General features: G+C 37.4%; 1 protein-coding gene across 3 annotated transcripts in view; it reads left to right on the plus strand.

Annotated features, from left to right (window-relative positions):
* The window catches only part of LOC134533443 (mucin-5AC-like), a 207,968-nt gene that overhangs the window by 64,347 nt on the left and 125,089 nt on the right, over positions 1-18,532 (plus strand). For all 3 annotated transcript variants that reach the window (XM_063370981.1, XM_063370975.1, XM_063370968.1), the window contains one exon: positions 17,575-17,660. In XM_063370981.1, the coding sequence (XP_063227051.1) occupies positions 17,630-17,660 (31 nt within the window). In that variant the 5' untranslated portion in view covers positions 17,575-17,629. The remainder of the gene's footprint in view (positions 1-17,574; positions 17,661-18,532) is intronic.

Raw genomic sequence — 18,532 nt, forward strand, 5'->3', positions numbered from 1 at the left:
ATGCGTTACGTACCAGTATAGGGTTTAAAATTTAACAGGGAATATGAGGTAATTGAGATTGCACTGTACACGGGATTGAAAAATTTATTTTTAAAAGCGGTTCGGAATTACCGAGTACGAATTATAGTTCAATATTCGTCTCCTTACTTTGACTTTGACATCCTGACCACATCAGTAAATTAAAGCAACCCTCTTTGTATGTCAGTTGTTTTCATATTACGTAAACTTGACTAAAATACTCGGTGTAGGTACAGCGCGTGCATGGGAACCGCAATGTGGGCGCCCCTCCAAGAAGACAAACACCACAACTGTGCTTCATCTCTCTGCTGCGAAAATGGGAGCTCGGACCCCCCCCCCCCCTCCGAACTCACACCATCCTCCACGGAAAGGTCACATTTTACACAAAAGCCTCGGGCATAGGTCAGATTCAATGCACAGATTTTTTTTCGTAGCCCCAAACTTCTGAAAACGACGAAAAAAAAAAAGCATAACATAGGCCTAATATTCCAAATCCGTATACATTTTTCCCTGCGTAAATTATTTTAAGCCCAATTTTCACCTTTGGGCTGCTGCCACTCCCTCCTTAATTGTGGAGGGCTTCCGAAAATCTTTAATACAATCTAGCCCATGGACACTTTCGAACAAGTGGGAGGGGGGTTTTCTTTGCCCGCCCTCCCTCCCATTTCCCTTGGACGAGTTCGTATTACGAGCAAAACTTTCGTTCTAGAATAATGAGCATGATATAATACATTATGTTATGTAACGGTTTTAAAATATTGCTTTTACGTAGCATTTTTATATAATGCTAACGTCACCTATTTTTATTAGCATTTTTAAATTTCAGCAGCATTTAAGATGCAATTAAAAAACTCCATTGGCTGCAACACCGCTGTTTTTGATTGTACGACCGTTTATACTGCTGTAGTCTCAACCTTTTTGGAATCAATAGCCAATTTGTTTTCCTCAGCTAAAGTATTGTGGGCCACACTGTGTCATACACATTCTGTAACTACAATCATTACGATTATTGACACGAGGATTTATTGGTTGATATTTTGCAAGATGAGAAACGTTACATAAATAAAATTACTCAAATTAAACTAAAATGTGTATCCATATAGGTATTTACTTGGAGATCTGCCAACCAAATTTTTTAAGTTTATAAAAAACTGGCACTAATTTACTGTAGTACAATATTCTAACATGACATTACATTGCTTGTTAGGAAGACAAAATCATCCTGTAAAGTTTTATTTCATTTTAATGTTACAACTGGCCCTTTTTTTTGTTGATCATTTAGCGACATCGGCTTTAGTAAAATTTTGAAGTAATCTTTCGGAACGAATTTATCAAACGGAAATTAATCAACCGGTTACACTATTCCGCATTCATCTTTGAGAAAAGCTGATGACAAATGTCGATGGAGCCAAAATGTGATGTTACGTATAAATAATTTTTCTGGAGGTTCGTAAATAAATATATTTTTAAAAATATATATTTGTTTTTTTATTTGTGGTGTTCCTCAGTGGACATTTACTAATAATTTCTTGCTTTATATCTAGGCAGTTATTGGTTTTTATGTTAAGATTTTGCTGGAGTCCGATAACTACTTAAATGGCTGGATTTTCGGTTTATTTTCGGGATGGCTTTTTTTTTTTATCCCGTTTTCCATTGTAATTCCAGGGATAATCATACAGCAATCACAATTTATACGATACCATTAAATATGACGTCAATACGTTACCACGTGGTTTTTTTAAAAGTTGTAAAGAAAATAGTTACTTAACAAAGAATATATATTACAAAATTCTATTGTATAGTTAACATAAAGTATAAGCAGCCTTCTTTAAATGGGGTTCCAAGAACACAATATTGATTTTTTTTCAGCCAGCTGTGTAATTGTATATAGGTTCATACCAGGCAGAAGGTCATAATAATGTTTTTTTTTCCTTCAAAATGTTATTCAAAAATATGTTATATTAGTTACAATGCTGTGCGTTTATTTGTGAGTTTTCATTGTACCTCTTTATAGTTTATCTGCGATATGACTTATTATACATCTTAACACAAGGCTTGAATAAAATCTTGTTTAGTTATCTTCGATTTACTTTACAGAATACAACGTTTTCTTTTGATCTTCCTTCTGTAGTAACTGTTAACACTAGAGAAGTTTCACTTTATCGTCTACGTCATGTAACTCATCTCAAATTTGTCAGCTCTCAAAAATATAAGTAACTTCTGTCACTGTTGTTCTGTCAACAGTACTTTGTTGATGTTAATGTTCGTAAATTAACACCATGTGTTTCTTTGCGGTTGACACTTGTGAAGTGGTTACAGCTGTACCTAATTTTGAGAACTGTTAAATATGAGAAAATTTAAATCTCACATATTAATTATTTTAAAGTCTAATGCTTTAAATTATAATTTTGATAACCTAGAATTTCATCCAAAATCTGTTCAGATTTGCATTTTTATTTAAATAATTATTTGGGGACACACACCATTGCTGGTTTGCACTGTATGTCATAAAGAAACCCCGAAGAATAGACAAAGAAAAATGAATACACAAACACCCAGAAATCAAGCTAAAAACCGCCGACAGACAGAGGAACCCAACGAAGATACTCAACAGATAATCATAACAACGACAATACAGCGAATCCTACTGTGTTCATCTGTGTTGTCATAATACCTGTTAATTCATCGTCGGGTGCGCATGTGCGTCGTAGTATTGTTGGTGTGTTGTTAAAAGTTGTTTGTCGGTTTTTACAGTTTCTTTTAAAATTGTCTCGTCAGCCCAAAGTGTTCGTCTGTACTGTGATGTTTTTCTGACTAATTTCTTTCACAGTATTCTCTGTGCTGTATTTACGTATTACATTCGACATCAGATTTTTTTGCCTGTTTTATGCGTGTTTTGTTTTGATTTTTCTTTCTTTGTCCGTTTTTCGGGTTCTTCTATGTTACATAGAGTGAAAACTCACTGTTAAAAATGTTCACCTTGAATTTACGAAGAACTTTGGTTACAAATTATCCAGTGATAGTCGTAAATTTACCATTATCTTCGTGAATTTACGGAGAGTTCACTTACTTTGAACACGAGTACAAAAATATATTCTTTGTATATTAACAAAGCTATCCACATTTGGTTAAGACTACAGTAATATCAAACTTCTTTTGATAAATTGTGTGTGCTCAATTTTGTTTAGAACGAAACATTTAACTCGTAAGTCGAAATAGAGCGTAGTTTCTACAAATATTTTGTTATTTGAAATTACGAAGGAGGTTTTGTTCATCCGAGTTAAATTCTTCGTTTAATAGTTCGTACGTAAACTGTAATTTCTGACAGTATGTGTCCAAAATAATAATTTAAATTATTCATTGCAAGAATCATTCAAAGAACGTATCGGCATTTCGGTTTGGCTTGAAAACTGTTCAAATAAGGTATCTATATTATGGTTTGGCTTGAAAGCTATTCAAAGAACGTATTTGCACTTTGGTTTTGCTTGAAAACTATTCAAATAACGTACCTACATTAAGGTTTGGCTTAAAAACTATTCAAAGAACATATCTACATTATGGCTTGGCTTTAAAGAACGTATCTACATTATGGTTTGACTTGAAAACTATTCAAAGAACGTACTTGCACTTCGGTTTTGCTTGAAAACTATTGAAAGAACGTATCTGAATTTTGGTTTGACTAGAAAACTTTTCAAAGAACGTATCTACATTAAGGTTTGTCTTCAAAAATATTAAAAGAACGTATCTGAATTTGGGTTTGACGAGAAAACTATTCAAAGAACGTATCTAAATTAAGGTTTGTCTTGAAAAATATTCAAAGAACGTATCTACATTACAGGTTTGGCTTGAAAACTGATGAGCGAAAGTGTGGCTTGTTCAAGCTGGCGGGGAGACTGGGCAGCCCTCAAATCGTGCCGACAGCCGTCGACCTTGCCATTGTCAACCGGCAGGAAATGTTTTAGCGGAGGTCACGTAAAGTACGTGTTTCTCATAACTCGGTGGGAGGTTATCAGGCGGCAGATAGCAGAGGGAGAATTACACCAGCCGCGAAGCTACGCCGGCGACGCTACGTAGTCTGGGAAACCGCATATTTCCGCATTCACTGAAAGAACGACATATTACACTAGTCCAGATAATTAGGAGATCAGACAAGAATAATAACTGGAACTTTAACTGAGACTTGTTACCAGCGGTGGCCCGAACTTTGAAAGGGCCTGGGCTATTTGAAAAATTAACTCTTTCAACAAAATTTTAAGCCAACTTGGAACTTAAGTTTTGGCGATGGTTTTGCTTATTTATCTTAAGAAATCTTAGTAATCTTTCCAGATAAATTATCTTTGGGACAGCTTACGATGAAATTCCAGTGGAATCGCTAAATTAGACGAGACAATAAAATATCCGTTTGTTTTTATTATATGAAATAATGTATTTCAATTTGTATTGACCATTGCTTTACCTAATGTATTTGCTGATACATTTTTAATTTTTATTTTCCTATCAATTTCCATATGCTTAACAGAACACAAGATAAACAAATAAAACAAGACTTAGACACACCGACGAGACGCTGGGCGATTGCCTAGCTGGCCATCCACTGGAAGCCGCCCCTGCTAGTTACAGTAAGATATGCTGATAGATACAGAAGGATATGCTCATTATTAACATGAGACGGGAAATGGCGACAGTATAGGACGGCACACAAAAAAGACACGAATACTACAGCAAAATTCAGTACAGTTTGATGCACGATCTCCCCCGTACTGCCAAAACTCCTGCAAATTTGCGATGCATTGATTCATTGATGATTATCAATAAACGTGGACCGGAAAAAATTTAGCGGATTCCATATTTCGCGGTAGGCTAAAATTCAGAACACTAAATGCTATAAAGCTGCTTTCGCTGTTGGCTCGCTCTTCATCTGGTCGACTCTGGGCCAATGTGACACACCCTCAATCAAAGAAGTATCGAATCACAGACAACCTAGTTTAGTCAGCTCACAAGTCAGGCGTTGTTTGCCCGAGTACACAGAGGACTGTGTAGTCCACCCTGAAGGTCAATGAACCCTCTAATTTTTCAGTCCCTATCAATGAGCTGTTTGGGGGATTAGTCTTTCCACTCAGACATATGTGCGTTCTCCTGCTCTGCACTAGTTGTGGGAGGTAACGGTTTTTTTTTGCTGCAATGTGTTACGTTTTGTCTACCGGAATTGAACTTTAATTTTCGGGGCATTAGACGCGACATGTATCTGTGATACTGCTGCGGAAAACACATCTTATCTGGATGCTGAATTATTTTTTTTTCTGATCGCTTTAATTATTCGGGCCATGCACGTTTCGCGAAAAGATTTCCAGACCAGCTGTGCGATAAAACCTTTTGTAGCATTGTCTGTGTTTCGTGGTTGGCTGGGTTTATATCAGGTGCATGTCTGCCAATAGCAGCCTTCCTGTGTGGAAGCAAACGTGTTCTAAATGGCCCGACCAAATAGGGAAGTGTCTTCTCTCGCAGACTGCCGCCAATCACAAAGAAGAAACCGTTGACTCTGGCAAATATTATTGCAGTCCAATAAGTATACATATTTATTTTCGCGAAAAACACACGTCCCTAGTAATACACAGATTACTTTAAACTTATAATTAAGAAATTTAAGTGGTAATACCTAAAATAGTGAAGATAAAGTTTATTCCCTTTTTTTTAAATAAACCTTACCTATAACAGACCGGAAGTGCCTAATGAAAGCTTTGATTGCATCCTTGTATATTTATTAAATGGGAAATTTCTACTGGCACTTACTGCTGTATTTTTTGCCGGTTAACTGTTTATTGTATAAACTATTACTCGTATGTCCTCAATGTCTTTTTCAGTAGTCGAAGTCAGTGAACCACTAAAGCTAACAATTTTGTCAGGAAAATGTTTAAATGCACATTTCGCAAGTATCTACAATGCCTAGAAACCTTTGTTTTTAACCTTGGTACAAATATTGTAAGAAAAGAAAAGCTTGGACGTGAGGTGAAAGTGAGTAGCGTTGCCTTGAAAAGTAGGCAGCACTGAAATTAGCCTCAAGGCGCGAAACAGTCCTCATGACTCCAGCTGCAGTGGGAATAGAGATCAGGGCGTATTGCACCGTGTTCTGGGTCGTTCATCACCGCGTTCCATTGCCAGCCAACTGTTTTCCAGCACTCGGGGTTTTTTGCTTCCCTTCGAAAAGACTGCGCACAGTAAAATTTCATGAAGTAAATCATTATTTTGGACGTACGCCATCATTGGTTTGCACTGTACGCCATAGATAGAACGGACAAAGAAACATGAATGCAGAAGCACACAGAAAATAAGCCAAAATCACCCGATTACAAATAAATGTAACACCAACCACAGCGCAGTAAATTCCGTGGAAGGAAGTAGTCCAAAAAATGTCACAGTCCTGTCGAACACAGTAGGCTGAAAACGACGAGACAGTTGAAACAAACAAAAAAAAAGTAAGTACAGTAAAACAACAACTTTGAACAACACAGCGAAAGACAGAGGAATCCAACGATGACACTGAACGGAAAACCCAGACAACACAGAACAGCGACTCACATGCGAACCCAGCGACGAAACCACAGCTTAGACGAACACAGTAAGTAGGCTGTACCAAGAAAAAGCAGTTAACAACGTTTTCCTCTCACCGCCGAACGCTGAGACTACGCAGGGAACGCAACGACGCTAAAGCGCAACACGCAACCAACGCAAAAAAGTCACAGTCACGTTGCAAGTCGCAAGACTTATAACGTAAAAATTTAATCATTATAAAACATATTTGTAACCACAGGCTTCTTTCGATAATTCGTATTTATTACTAAAACCCAAGAAAATGTCAATAATTTGATTAAACATTTTTTTCTATGACTGTATAAAAGTTTAATAAGTGTAAACATGGTTTATAAAATTAAAAAAATAAAGAACACCGCGGGATTCTGTGTATGTAAAGTCTGTGTTTTTGGAAGCTTTTGGAATACTTCTCTTCCGATATGGCCGTCTAAAACGCAAGCTAAAACGAAATGGATATGGAAGTTGAAGAACACTTGCTTTGCGCCACTCCGCCATGCGTAGTTTATAAAACGGTTCCTCTAAATTGTGATTTATGAACATGCGTTTCAAGTTCCTCGCGTAGTTAAATGAACCCGGCCCAAGAAAGGGGATGAGAAGTGTTTCCAGGGCCGCAGTGGACATTGATTGCCTCGCATCTGGCGTGCGAGGCGCGAGGGATATCTCGACCCATTCATTGCCCATTGTCTCCTGCGCCCATTGTCGCCGGGGACCTCCGCGCGCCTGCGCCGAGCTGCCAGACGTGTCCCGGCCGAACATGGGCGGGCTGTTCGGTTGGCACGAGGCCGGTCGGACGGCGTTTTAGGATGAACACACTTCACTTTCGGCGCTGGTCACGTTACGCATTCAGGCCGCGAAGGCCCGACGACCTTCTTTCCCCGGACCTTGGTTCAGCTATGGCGTGATGATGTTCCATCGTGACGGCAGAGATGTGTCCCAAGGCTTGGCCGGCCCGAAAACTTGCGGCGGGAAACCATTTATTTCCGCAGTTTCCTAGTCAGGCGGGCATCTGTGCAAACAGAAGAGCCTATGATGTACATTCTGTATTGCACAGACCCGAACAAGCCAACTTTACAAAATTGTGGCTGGTTGTTTATGTTACATTATGCTACATTAAAAATACTGTCAAATCATTTTAATGCCGACGTTGGCCGAAGGTAGATATTCGGGCTTGTTCGGGTCTGTGCAATATAGAATGTACATCAAAGGCTTCCCGTGCAAACAGCCCAGTCTACAATGGTGATGTCCAACGTCCGAATCTACTGATTTCTAAAGTATTCAACCGGAGCGCAGTAAATACAGAGTGCCTAAATAATTGTTTTCGTGTACTATTTTCATGCTTTGTAAACAGCTAAGTTTTGAACATTTTACTGACTTGTGAATGTCCGTTATTTACCTTTTGAAACCGGGAACCTTAAAACAAGCAAATGTCACGAGTGTTCATTCTTCTATGCTACCCCAAAGGACACAGATCGGGACCAAAAGTTCAATTTGATCAATGTGTTCGGACCAGGGAGATTCAGATAATAGCCGACGCCACGAATGACGTCAGAGTGTCACGTGGGCCAATCAGCGATCAGTGTCCTTCGGATACAGTTAAGAAGATCGCAGTTATAGACGGGCTTTTACAGTGAAACTGAGACCATGCTTGGCGCGACATGTGACACTATCTGTGGGGTGGGTCCATAACTATTAGTATTGAATATATATAATATACTATATATATATTCAATGATAATAACGAAAAATAATAAATCGGGCGGAAGTTAACTCCTCAATATTCAACTGCAACTACAGCACTAAAAATACACAACCGTGCCTATTACAAATATTAATGAACAGGAATCATTATTTGGCTCAGTCAAATATTTCAATGAGTTAGTATCTTATGATCTTCTGAAGAAAAAAATGGTCGTTCTCAAAGCTAAAATTGCTGGCGAAAAAGAAATTACACATATCCTATATTATCATCAATCGTGAAAAAGTGATGAATAGTTATGGAATTAAATAAATTAGATTTGTGTAAAAAATTGGTTGTCTGTAAAGTCGGTTTACGGACGATAGTTTAACGTGACAACGTCATAACAAAACATTGATGAAATGATTGCATACTTTTATGAATAAAATTGAATCATTTTTATTGAATTATTACTATTTTGTATGGATACAAAGAAGGAGTGAAATTAAATCTACAATTTAATTGATAAATTTACTCTTTATTTGCATTCATTAATTCAAATATGTTTATTACTTTAACGAAGAGATTATTTTAACTATAACTTTTATACATGTTTGCTATTTAACTTCTTCCAATCGGTGTTATTCTGTTAAGGATAGGACGATGATAGGAAAAGTTGGAAACGAATGGAAGTGTTTCAAGTTTAATGTGCCTCGAAAAAGTCAAATCGATGGTTGTTCCAATCGAGTGGACGAGAGACAGATGCGGCGCAAGCGTACAATGAGCGTAACGGGACAAAGCGTAACGGGACAATGTGCGTGACGGGACAATGAGTCATCCTTTTATGTGCGTACAGCCGGCGTTCATCGATTTATTAGACGTTGTCACGTCAAAAATATATATCAAGTGTCTAGGTTCGGGCGAAAAGAAATATGTGAGCGAGCCTCTCAGCACTTGCCAGCTGTCACATAACAACACGAGCTCCGGTTCCGCACTCGAGGGTGCGTCGGAGCGTTGCTTCCGGGAGGGCGTGCCAACATCTGCAGAGTTTCTTGCGTAGTGGATCGTCCCCTTAAGTCGTTCGCAGCGGTGCCAACCGCCGACGAGAGCTATTTTCTTTTCTTCCCCGTAACGTCGTCGTCTCTGTAACCGTCAAAACCTGTACGTCGCATGCATCAATTGACTCACGGATGCACGTCGTCGTTTGACCCGTGGAGGCGGAGAAGGGAACAAATGATGTCGCGCTGTCCATTACTGCAAAGCGTGTGGCAACCATGAAGCATGAAGCTCTGCTACAAATGACAGGGGGGTAAAACCAAGACGGAAAGAGTTACAGCGATGGTACCATATTGAAAGAAAGAAAAAAAAAAATTGTTTTTATTTTTAGTCATCAAGAAAGCATTGAGTGATCTTGGGACCTCAAGTATTGTGAAGAGAAAATCTTCTGTATTTGTTTGCCTTCATTTTCCCTAGCACAAACTCCATCTAAGTTGTACCAATATTTTTGGTTACGACAATAAAAGTTTCTTACTTCTTTTTTCTAGAATGCCCACCAACATTATTGGAGAAAAAAAAATTTTAACATGAGGGCAGTATTTTAATAAAATTTATTGTTGATAACCAGTTCCGAAAAAAATAGGGTTAAGTATTTTTAAAGTCTTTTTGACTTTATAGGAGCCGTTCATTGTGTAGTTTAAAATTTCAGAATAATAATAAAACGATTCAGTAGTCGACGTAGCTGCTCCGGCAGTGAATTTTAGTGGCGGATGCGGAAACTACGCGTGATTCGCGTCCAAAAATGTAGTTGAAAACACAATTTGTGTATATTTATCACGTACGGAATTATTTTAAAAACGAGAGTTCTACGATAAATGTCATGCCCGAGTTTGGTATTACAAGTGTATTTTATGTATTTGAAACATGAGAACACATAAATTTGCTCGTTACCAAGTTTTTTTTAAATGTATCTTTATGATATTTGAAACATGTCTACGCAAAAGTGAAAGGTACATTTGAACTAAACATATTTCTCTCAAGCATGTCTACAAAAAAAATCCTGTGAACATTTTTGGCTGTCGTATGTTCGGTGCTTATTGTATTGCAAGGAACACGTTGTATACAGAATGTTCGCGAATTTCGGTCCATACGTTGATGGCTGGTAGTAAATGCCAAAAAAAAATTAGCAATTTTTAAAATAAAAAAACTGCCACCAGGCAAAGTTAAAATTCGCGAACAGGAGCGCGCAAATTTGAATTCCCCGGGCATATGGCTGCTCTCCAAAGGCTGAGAGGACGCGCCGTCGCAGCGCAGACTCTTGTGTGATTTTTTGTGTTTGTGTGTTTTGTCGCGCCGCGTATTCACAATCGCGCGATATTCGGCTGTCGCGTGGTCGTTCTTCCCGCGCCCGCCGCGTTTTTGCGATTCCAGAATTTGAAAGGAAACGGAACTCCGTGCCAGGTAGATGGCCTTCTGCGTCCACCTGTTTCCGGCGGAAGTGGGGCAGACTTCGCCGTGCCTCAGACGGCCTGAACTCTCCATCTCCCTCTTGCCTTGTTCATCAGAACTTTCGTCGCACACCCTGAAGTCGTCTTATTTCATCAGAGACTCTTCATGAGCAGACACGTGTTTTTTTATTTTATTTTATTTTTTTTTTAAGGAAACAAAGCTGTTTAGCTTCTGCGTACCTACGCAATGGCGTTTATGCATTAAACTTTCCCAAGAAGAAATATTTCATCTGATATCGTGACATCTTTCACTGCGGATCTAACGATTTATAACGCCCTAATTTTGGCGTTTAAGATATGTTTGAAGTATTTGAAAAATAAATTTTGTAAAATAAACCTACGAGAGTGTTATTTTAATGAGTCCCTTCTCGTGATGGCAAATTCATAAGGTCTTTGTGGGACCTCGACTGTTCCGTAACTACGGAAGTTTAAGAATTCACCCGAAAATTGGTGAATTCTAGCAGCATCCAGCACCAACTTGTGTCTAGGCGGCATCTTAATTTGTACTGTCCTTTGTTGGACACACAAGCAAGGAGAAAGTTTCGTCCGCATCCAACCAACAAACAAAAAGAATAACACTGTGACATGTCCACGCTCCAAGCACAAACAAATGAGAAATACATATATAAAAATGGTCCTTTTTTTAAAGTCACTGAACAACGACCGTATAAGATTAGCGAATAGTTTTAAAAAGAATACCAAAGGAAATTTAATGCAGTGTAATTAAATTTTAAAAATGTTTTAAGTTTCTGCTGTAGGCTAAGAACATAATAGTATTACAGTTTGAAAAAAAAAAAAAAATTCTCGCGTCGCTTGCATGGTCAACAAAAGCTAAAATAAAATCCACCCGAAAAAAAAATCCGAATGCATGCGGCTTGATTGGTGCCGGATTACGTAATGCGGCCAATGAAAGAATACAGAATAATAGATGATCCAGAACAAACATGTAAGACAAGCCCGATTACAGACTATTCCAAAATGCCTGATGACAGAATGTACTGGACTGAATAATGTCAAAGTACAGAATATATATATATATATATATAAACGAAAAAATGCCGAATTCCAGGATGTTCAGAACCGAAGAATGCCTAATTACAGAATGGGCCTAACCGAAGAATGTCGAATAATAGAATATGCAAAACTGAATAATGCAGGATAAAGAATACTAAAAAATTCGGGATTAAAGAATGTGTTTGACCAAAGAATACCAGATGATAGTATGTGCCGAACCACAGAACGCCGAATTACTGAATATGCAAAAACATATAATGCCGTATTACAGTATGCGCTGAACCGAAGAATGTCGAATTACAGTATGGTCCGGACCGAAGAATGCCGAATGACAGAATTTGCCTTTGTGGAAAAATACAGCATTAAAGAGCGCTGACTGTTAATTTAAAAAAAAAAAGACATTTATGGCTTTGCAAAACTGAATATGAGGCAGCGGTGGTTAGATGTCTCTAATTGACGCCACATTTCTTTTGCAGAGAGTGCCGGAGTACAGTGACAAGGTGACAGGGGTTTCATGTAGCCGCTACAGCGCCATTCCAGCCAGGCTGATCGCACACGCCTGCACCCCCACAAGTGGTAACTTTTCCCCCCTTTCTCGCCAGTCGAGGAGGAAGCGGTGAGAGTTTTCCGTCTCTGCATGCACCAGCCCGCAGACTTTGCGAAACGGAACGGAATGCTGCAATATTCATGAGTCGGCGCGCATTGGCCGCTCGGCGCGCGTCGGGCATGAAGAGGCGGAGCGTGAGTTACGTGGTGCTGTCTCGCGTTCAAGCAAACATAGCTGCGGGCCCTACAGTCTCGTATGTGCCAATATTAAGCTGGGTTTACGATTGATTTCCTTAAGAATTATAACTTAACATCGAGCACACGATTAAGTCAAAACTACATTTTCCAGTTTATGATTGACATAGAAGTCGTTAATTCTAACCAATCACAGCACAAAACACATGGTCGGCCATTGTTCGAAACGGAGAAGCAGGTTTGAAATAGGTTATTGACAAATGGGATATCTATTTTTCGAAATGGATGATGATTACAAATGACAAATATACGAATTCTAACCCAAAATACTGCCTCGCTCGGTCCAATAGTAAGACATAAACTTCCGGTTGAAAGGTTCCGGTTTGTTGTGATTGGTCGCTTCCCTTAAGTCTTAACGAAAAATATAAAATATAACCATTTCTGTTAAGTCTTAAGTCATCATATGGTTCGCACACGACCCGTCAAAATTCACAAACGACAATCATAAACCATTCCACTAGTTTACATAGAGTCGTATGGTAAGTACACGACTAAGTCTTAATTCTTAATTCTTAATTTTCAATCGTAAACCCACCTTTAGAGACCTGAAAAATTCGCTGGTTCATTTAGTGTTGTGCTAAAATTCAAATAATTATACCTTATTGCCGCTTCTGTCATTGGTTCACTGTTAATCTGGATGACTGAGGGCCAATTAGAGACCCTCACTCGTAGATGTGTCGAATCACAGGCCACCCAGTCGAGACGACTCACAAGTCAGCAGCCAATGAACAGTTGGCATTTTCCCGAGTGTGTAGAGGATATTGGAGTCTATCCTGGAAGTATTTGAACCCGCGAATTTTTCCGGTCTCTAACCAGTATTATACAGAGAGTGGGTTTGTTTGTTATTCTGTCATGCAAGAAAAAAACTCGGAAAACTTCCCTCGTCATTATAAATCTACATTGTTCCAGATGGAGACATAGGATAAGGTTTATGAAAAACCAAATGTTTCCGTAAGATTTAAAATTAATATTTGAAACTTCAACCGGAAAAAAAATACCTTGACGGATATAAAAAAAAAGGCATGTCGCACCGGTACGTGGTTTTTTCGAAATAAGGCCTTCGATATAACACACAAACACACACACAACTAAACATAATATTTGGACTTGGGTCCAGTTTTTCTGTAATTAATTTTTGCTTTCATATCGACACAATGTAGATTAAATAAATTTGGATTTGAAGGCCGTCTACGAATTTTTTTTTGTTAGAACTTGAAATTAATTTAGATACAAATTTTTATAACGATTACTATAAGAAATCATTGCTGTGTACTTAATGTTCGTGAAATTAAAGAACAATATTATTTGCAAATTTTTTTGGGCAATTAGATGTCGAAGTCACGTTTTTGATAGTTTTGATACTTACGTATGATAAATCTTTTTAAACTCCTATTTTAAAACTAAACGAAAACTTAGTCATTAATTCTCAGAAGTTCTACGGTTGTGAATGATAAATAAGCTTTTAATATTTTTGGCACTTTAAATGTTTTAATCTTTACCCATTTAATACAAATAGTTTGCACCACATTTTTTTTAATTTCAAGACAAAAGCATTATAGGCTTCAATATATCAGCTGCCATTGCAATATATTAGCTGCCATCAAATATATCACCTTCCATTGAATGTATATCAGCTGCCACTTGCTCCTTGAAAATTTTCTCATTTAAAAAATATAGAGAACCATTTTTTAAAAACTCTAATACAGATGACTTTTTGGTATATTTTCTGTAACTTTTTATTTTAAAAATTCCCTAAACTCGCGGATGTTTGTAAAGACTCCGACAGTAATTCATTGTGCTTTTGTGCAACGTGAGGTGCAGCTCAATTTCGAAGTTCATATTTATTTGGTCACATAATGAAAAACTTTTGTACATTTTAGAATCTTATGGAACATTCTGATGAATTTATGTACTAATCATACTAAATGTTCTCGAATATTCCACAATAATCGATCAACCATTTTTGCTTATTATAGGCACAAAAAATGTTTTTAAAGTTTACAATAACTTTGAAAGAATATTATGTGTTACCTATAAAAATATAGCTATGAACATTTAAGGTATTTCAAAGCCCTAATATTTTTTGAGGTATTGGTTAATGTAGTAAGAAAAACCTTTCCAGGTAAGTTTTTAGTACTATAAACAGGTAAAATAACTTGGGCAGTATTATTTCATATTAGGGAAGTTTTGTTGGTTTATCAGTTTTTTTTTTTGGTTCATTAACGATTTCGACAAAGATTTATTTTTATCTCTGTATTTTGTAATTAATTTTTGCAAAATTACGGTACTTAAGGTGTTGAGAAAACGACGGTTTTGGGGTTTAGGGACCATAAAAAGAAAAACTAGGAGGGAAATTTTCCTGTTTAGTCGCACCATGGCAACGACGTCAGTTAGTATCATTTCTTCGAAACCAACCTTAAAGTGCATGTGCAATGGAACGTAACTGCGACATGCGACGCTCTGCCTGCCACAATGGTAAGGTTCAGAGGAGTTGTTGCCACACACTCCATTAGTGCCTCAACTTCCCTGAACGCAGAGATCAACACCGACTCTGGAGGCCCTGACGCAATAAAAAAAAAAAGAGCGTAAAACAGGTTTATTCGTGTCCGCGTCATTACCGCAACTCGGAAACGGGTAACCTAAGATTCACTGACATGGGAAGACACATAAAAAAATCTAAAAAAAAGTTCCGAGGGTGCACGGACACATGCGAACAGACGTGCGCGAAAAGCGCGGGTTTTTAGTTTAACAATGTCGGTGATAAGAGATAAATTACTATATTGCGTTTTAAATGAAAGCGAACAGACCATATCCGGATGCGTGGATACCGAAACAAATTATAATAAATAATAACAACTAAATCTTCCCACAATTTATGAATATGCTACAAACAATGTATAGAATACAAATATTTTGCTTACCCAACTGTTGTCTGTTGTTTATTATCGATTCGTGGTGAACTTAAAAAAAAATCGAAGATGCACGACTCCACCCGAACAGAATGTCGTCCCATGTCAGTGAATCTTAGGTTACCCGCTGGAAACGTGTTCCAAGGTGACGAAGGCTTGGTGGGAGGGGTTTTCCCATCCAGCAAGATGACTGCTGCTTGCGTTCTGTCGTCGCGGCAAATCTTCGACGGTACATCAAGACCTTGCACGCCTCGCATCCTACGTGTCGGATTTGAAATACGCACTGCTCCGCCAACAGGAAATAAATTTAACGAAATTGAAAAGTCAGGAGCTGTATTTAATGTTTACGAAATTTCATTTCAGATGTAGGCTACATACCTAATTGCAGCTCTCATCACCATGGCGTAAAAATGGGTTTATCAACCTGATATATTATGCAGTAAAAAATAATCGCCATCATCATCATTAATCATACATACAATAATTCATTAATGAACATCTTCAACAATAAGTATAATAACGATAATATAACTTAATTTAAAAATGCCTGCTAAAAATAACGATTTTTCATGTATGGATTCTGTTGAATATGAGCGCTATGATTGAAGGTTTTTATTTTTTTTTAAATTTTAAGCCAGGGTTAAAGGGGCACGGAATCAAACGTCGACAAAGCCGATTGGTATTCTGTAATAGAATGGCAGGCGGGGCAGGTGTTTAGCTACGTGTCATTTGTGCTTCCTTTACTTGATTACTTTCATTCATGGCTGACCTTGGCTGTGTTGACTTTTTTTGGATCCAGACCGACAGAGCTTAATATTCGCCAACATCCAATTGGGTGTGGTGTTGGCGGGGGGGGGGGGGGGGGGGGGGGGGGGGAAGAGAGAGAGAGAGAGAGAGAGTTTTCTGATATTAGTAGCAAAATACTTTTGTGAAAATAAAACTGTAAATGAAGGTCTTATGCTGCGCGAATATGCACCTATTTCAATGCAAATTGTTATCTCTGAGACAGATAGCTTTATAGTTAAATATTTATGACCAAAACATTTGATTTTATTGTGCCCCAATTATATTTTCAGTGCTTCACTTGTGCGGTTTCAATTTGGTTCTACCAGAAAACCATTTTTAATTACTTAACTGTAAGTTTATCTATATGCAGTATGTATGAGAATTTGTCGTAAAGAGTTTCGTTGAAAGTGTTGAGAAACAAGTGAATGAATTTTACAAGTCATTGAATACATGCAATTTATTGGTTGTGGCTGATTCACACAATCGTTCGTAATTTGCACTAAATCCATGGCAAACTATTTATCCTTTCTGTGTGCATCTAATATTTCTAGTCTTTATTTTCAATGGGAAAAAGTCAACATTTCTCTCTAAATGATTGTTGAACACGACTAGACAAGGTTAGTAGGATGTGGATTGTTACGCGTAACAATCCACATCCTACTAACGTCAGCAGCGATGTGATAAATAAACGCAAAAACGCATAAAACCAAATTTACAGAAACAACCAAAACGTATCTCCTGAAGTTCCATAGACAGTGATGAATCATATGACTCTTGTCAAAGTAGGGCTACTATGCTTCATCGAGATATGCCTATAATTATTGGGAACTATCTAAAAGCTGTAATTAATTATCACAAACGATGACCTTTATTGAAATATGTACGAAGACTAAACTATTGTGTAAGCATCGTGTTGGTATATATTGTACTTCCTACACGAATATTCTGAGTCATTATTATTTGTTAAACTTTCGTTATTTTCCGTACAACGTAACAGCAGTTATGGTAAGTATCGCACACGTACGAATGATTTATGAATGATTTTCTTTTGACAGCTGACGTAAGGAATAAATTTGGATTTACTTATTTTATAACTACTTGAAGTAAAGCAGAGAAAAATCTTACTGTATCTACACTGATAAAAATAATAGGCTTGCATATGAAACGTTCGTTTCAACTGTTAAAAAAATAGATGTTAACAAAGCTGAGCCAACCATGTTACCTGTTGCTAGAAGTACGCCATTGCTTTGACACAAGTTGTTTCGTTTCTAATGTGCAGATTCGACCGCCGAAGATGAACGAAAGGCCCAAAGCATGGAGCGACCTCTAGCAGCATGAAAATAAATACCAGGAAACTACTATTCGGTAAGTTTGATCCATTATGTCTAGCTAGAAGAATGCATCTAGACATTTCAGGCTGTCAAAAATGTTACTAAAGTCATGAAAAAGTCTTTGTATAAACAGTTTTTGCGCTGGAAGTCGCAATACTTTATTTTTCAGCAGATATTAACGATGTTTAAATTTTTTACATGTAATTTCGATTAGTAGTCAAAACATTTATTATAAATAGTTTGATACTGTCCTCAAAGATCAGGTGAAAATTATCTTTGGAAAATTGTCTATCTTCCTGACATAAACCGCAAACCGTGTATTTTTTTTTTTTTTGTAAATTGAAAATAAATATTTGTGGAAAATTACAGATATTTGTAAATTTGTTCTTTTGCATGAAAACAATTGTATCACTACAAAATAGTGTTCGCAGTAGTACTGGATCGAATTCTTACCCGGGCCTTTATGCTTTGTGTTGTCCCAACACCTCCAATAGTTAAGTTATTTGTAAGCCGTTCCCTGAATAGCTCTCCAGTATTAACTGCGTATATTAATAACCATAATAAAACCAAGTAAAGTCAAATTATTGAATATTTGATTATATTTTCCTTGGTTTAAAGAAAACATGTTTGAATTAAACATCGATAAAATTTAAAATGATGTGCCAATTTTCGTAAGAAATACTCATGTGTTCTACAAAGTTAAATATCTTCCTTGTAGCATTACAAACTACAAAATACAAAAAAAAAATTCTGTGAAAGGTAGGTTTTATTTGTATCATGTTTGAGTTCTCATATTATGTATAAATAATAACCCTACGATGTCAAGTGTCGTAAAAGTTTTTTTTTAAAGTCACGAAGATGTCTCTAAATTGGTCCACCAGCCAAACTACTTTTTGGCTTCTGGGT

Source organism: Bacillus rossius, chromosome 1 (genome assembly GCF_032445375.1).
Source record: "Bacillus rossius redtenbacheri isolate Brsri chromosome 1, Brsri_v3, whole genome shotgun sequence".
Taxonomy (NCBI): domain Eukaryota; kingdom Metazoa; phylum Arthropoda; class Insecta; order Phasmatodea; family Bacillidae; genus Bacillus; species Bacillus rossius.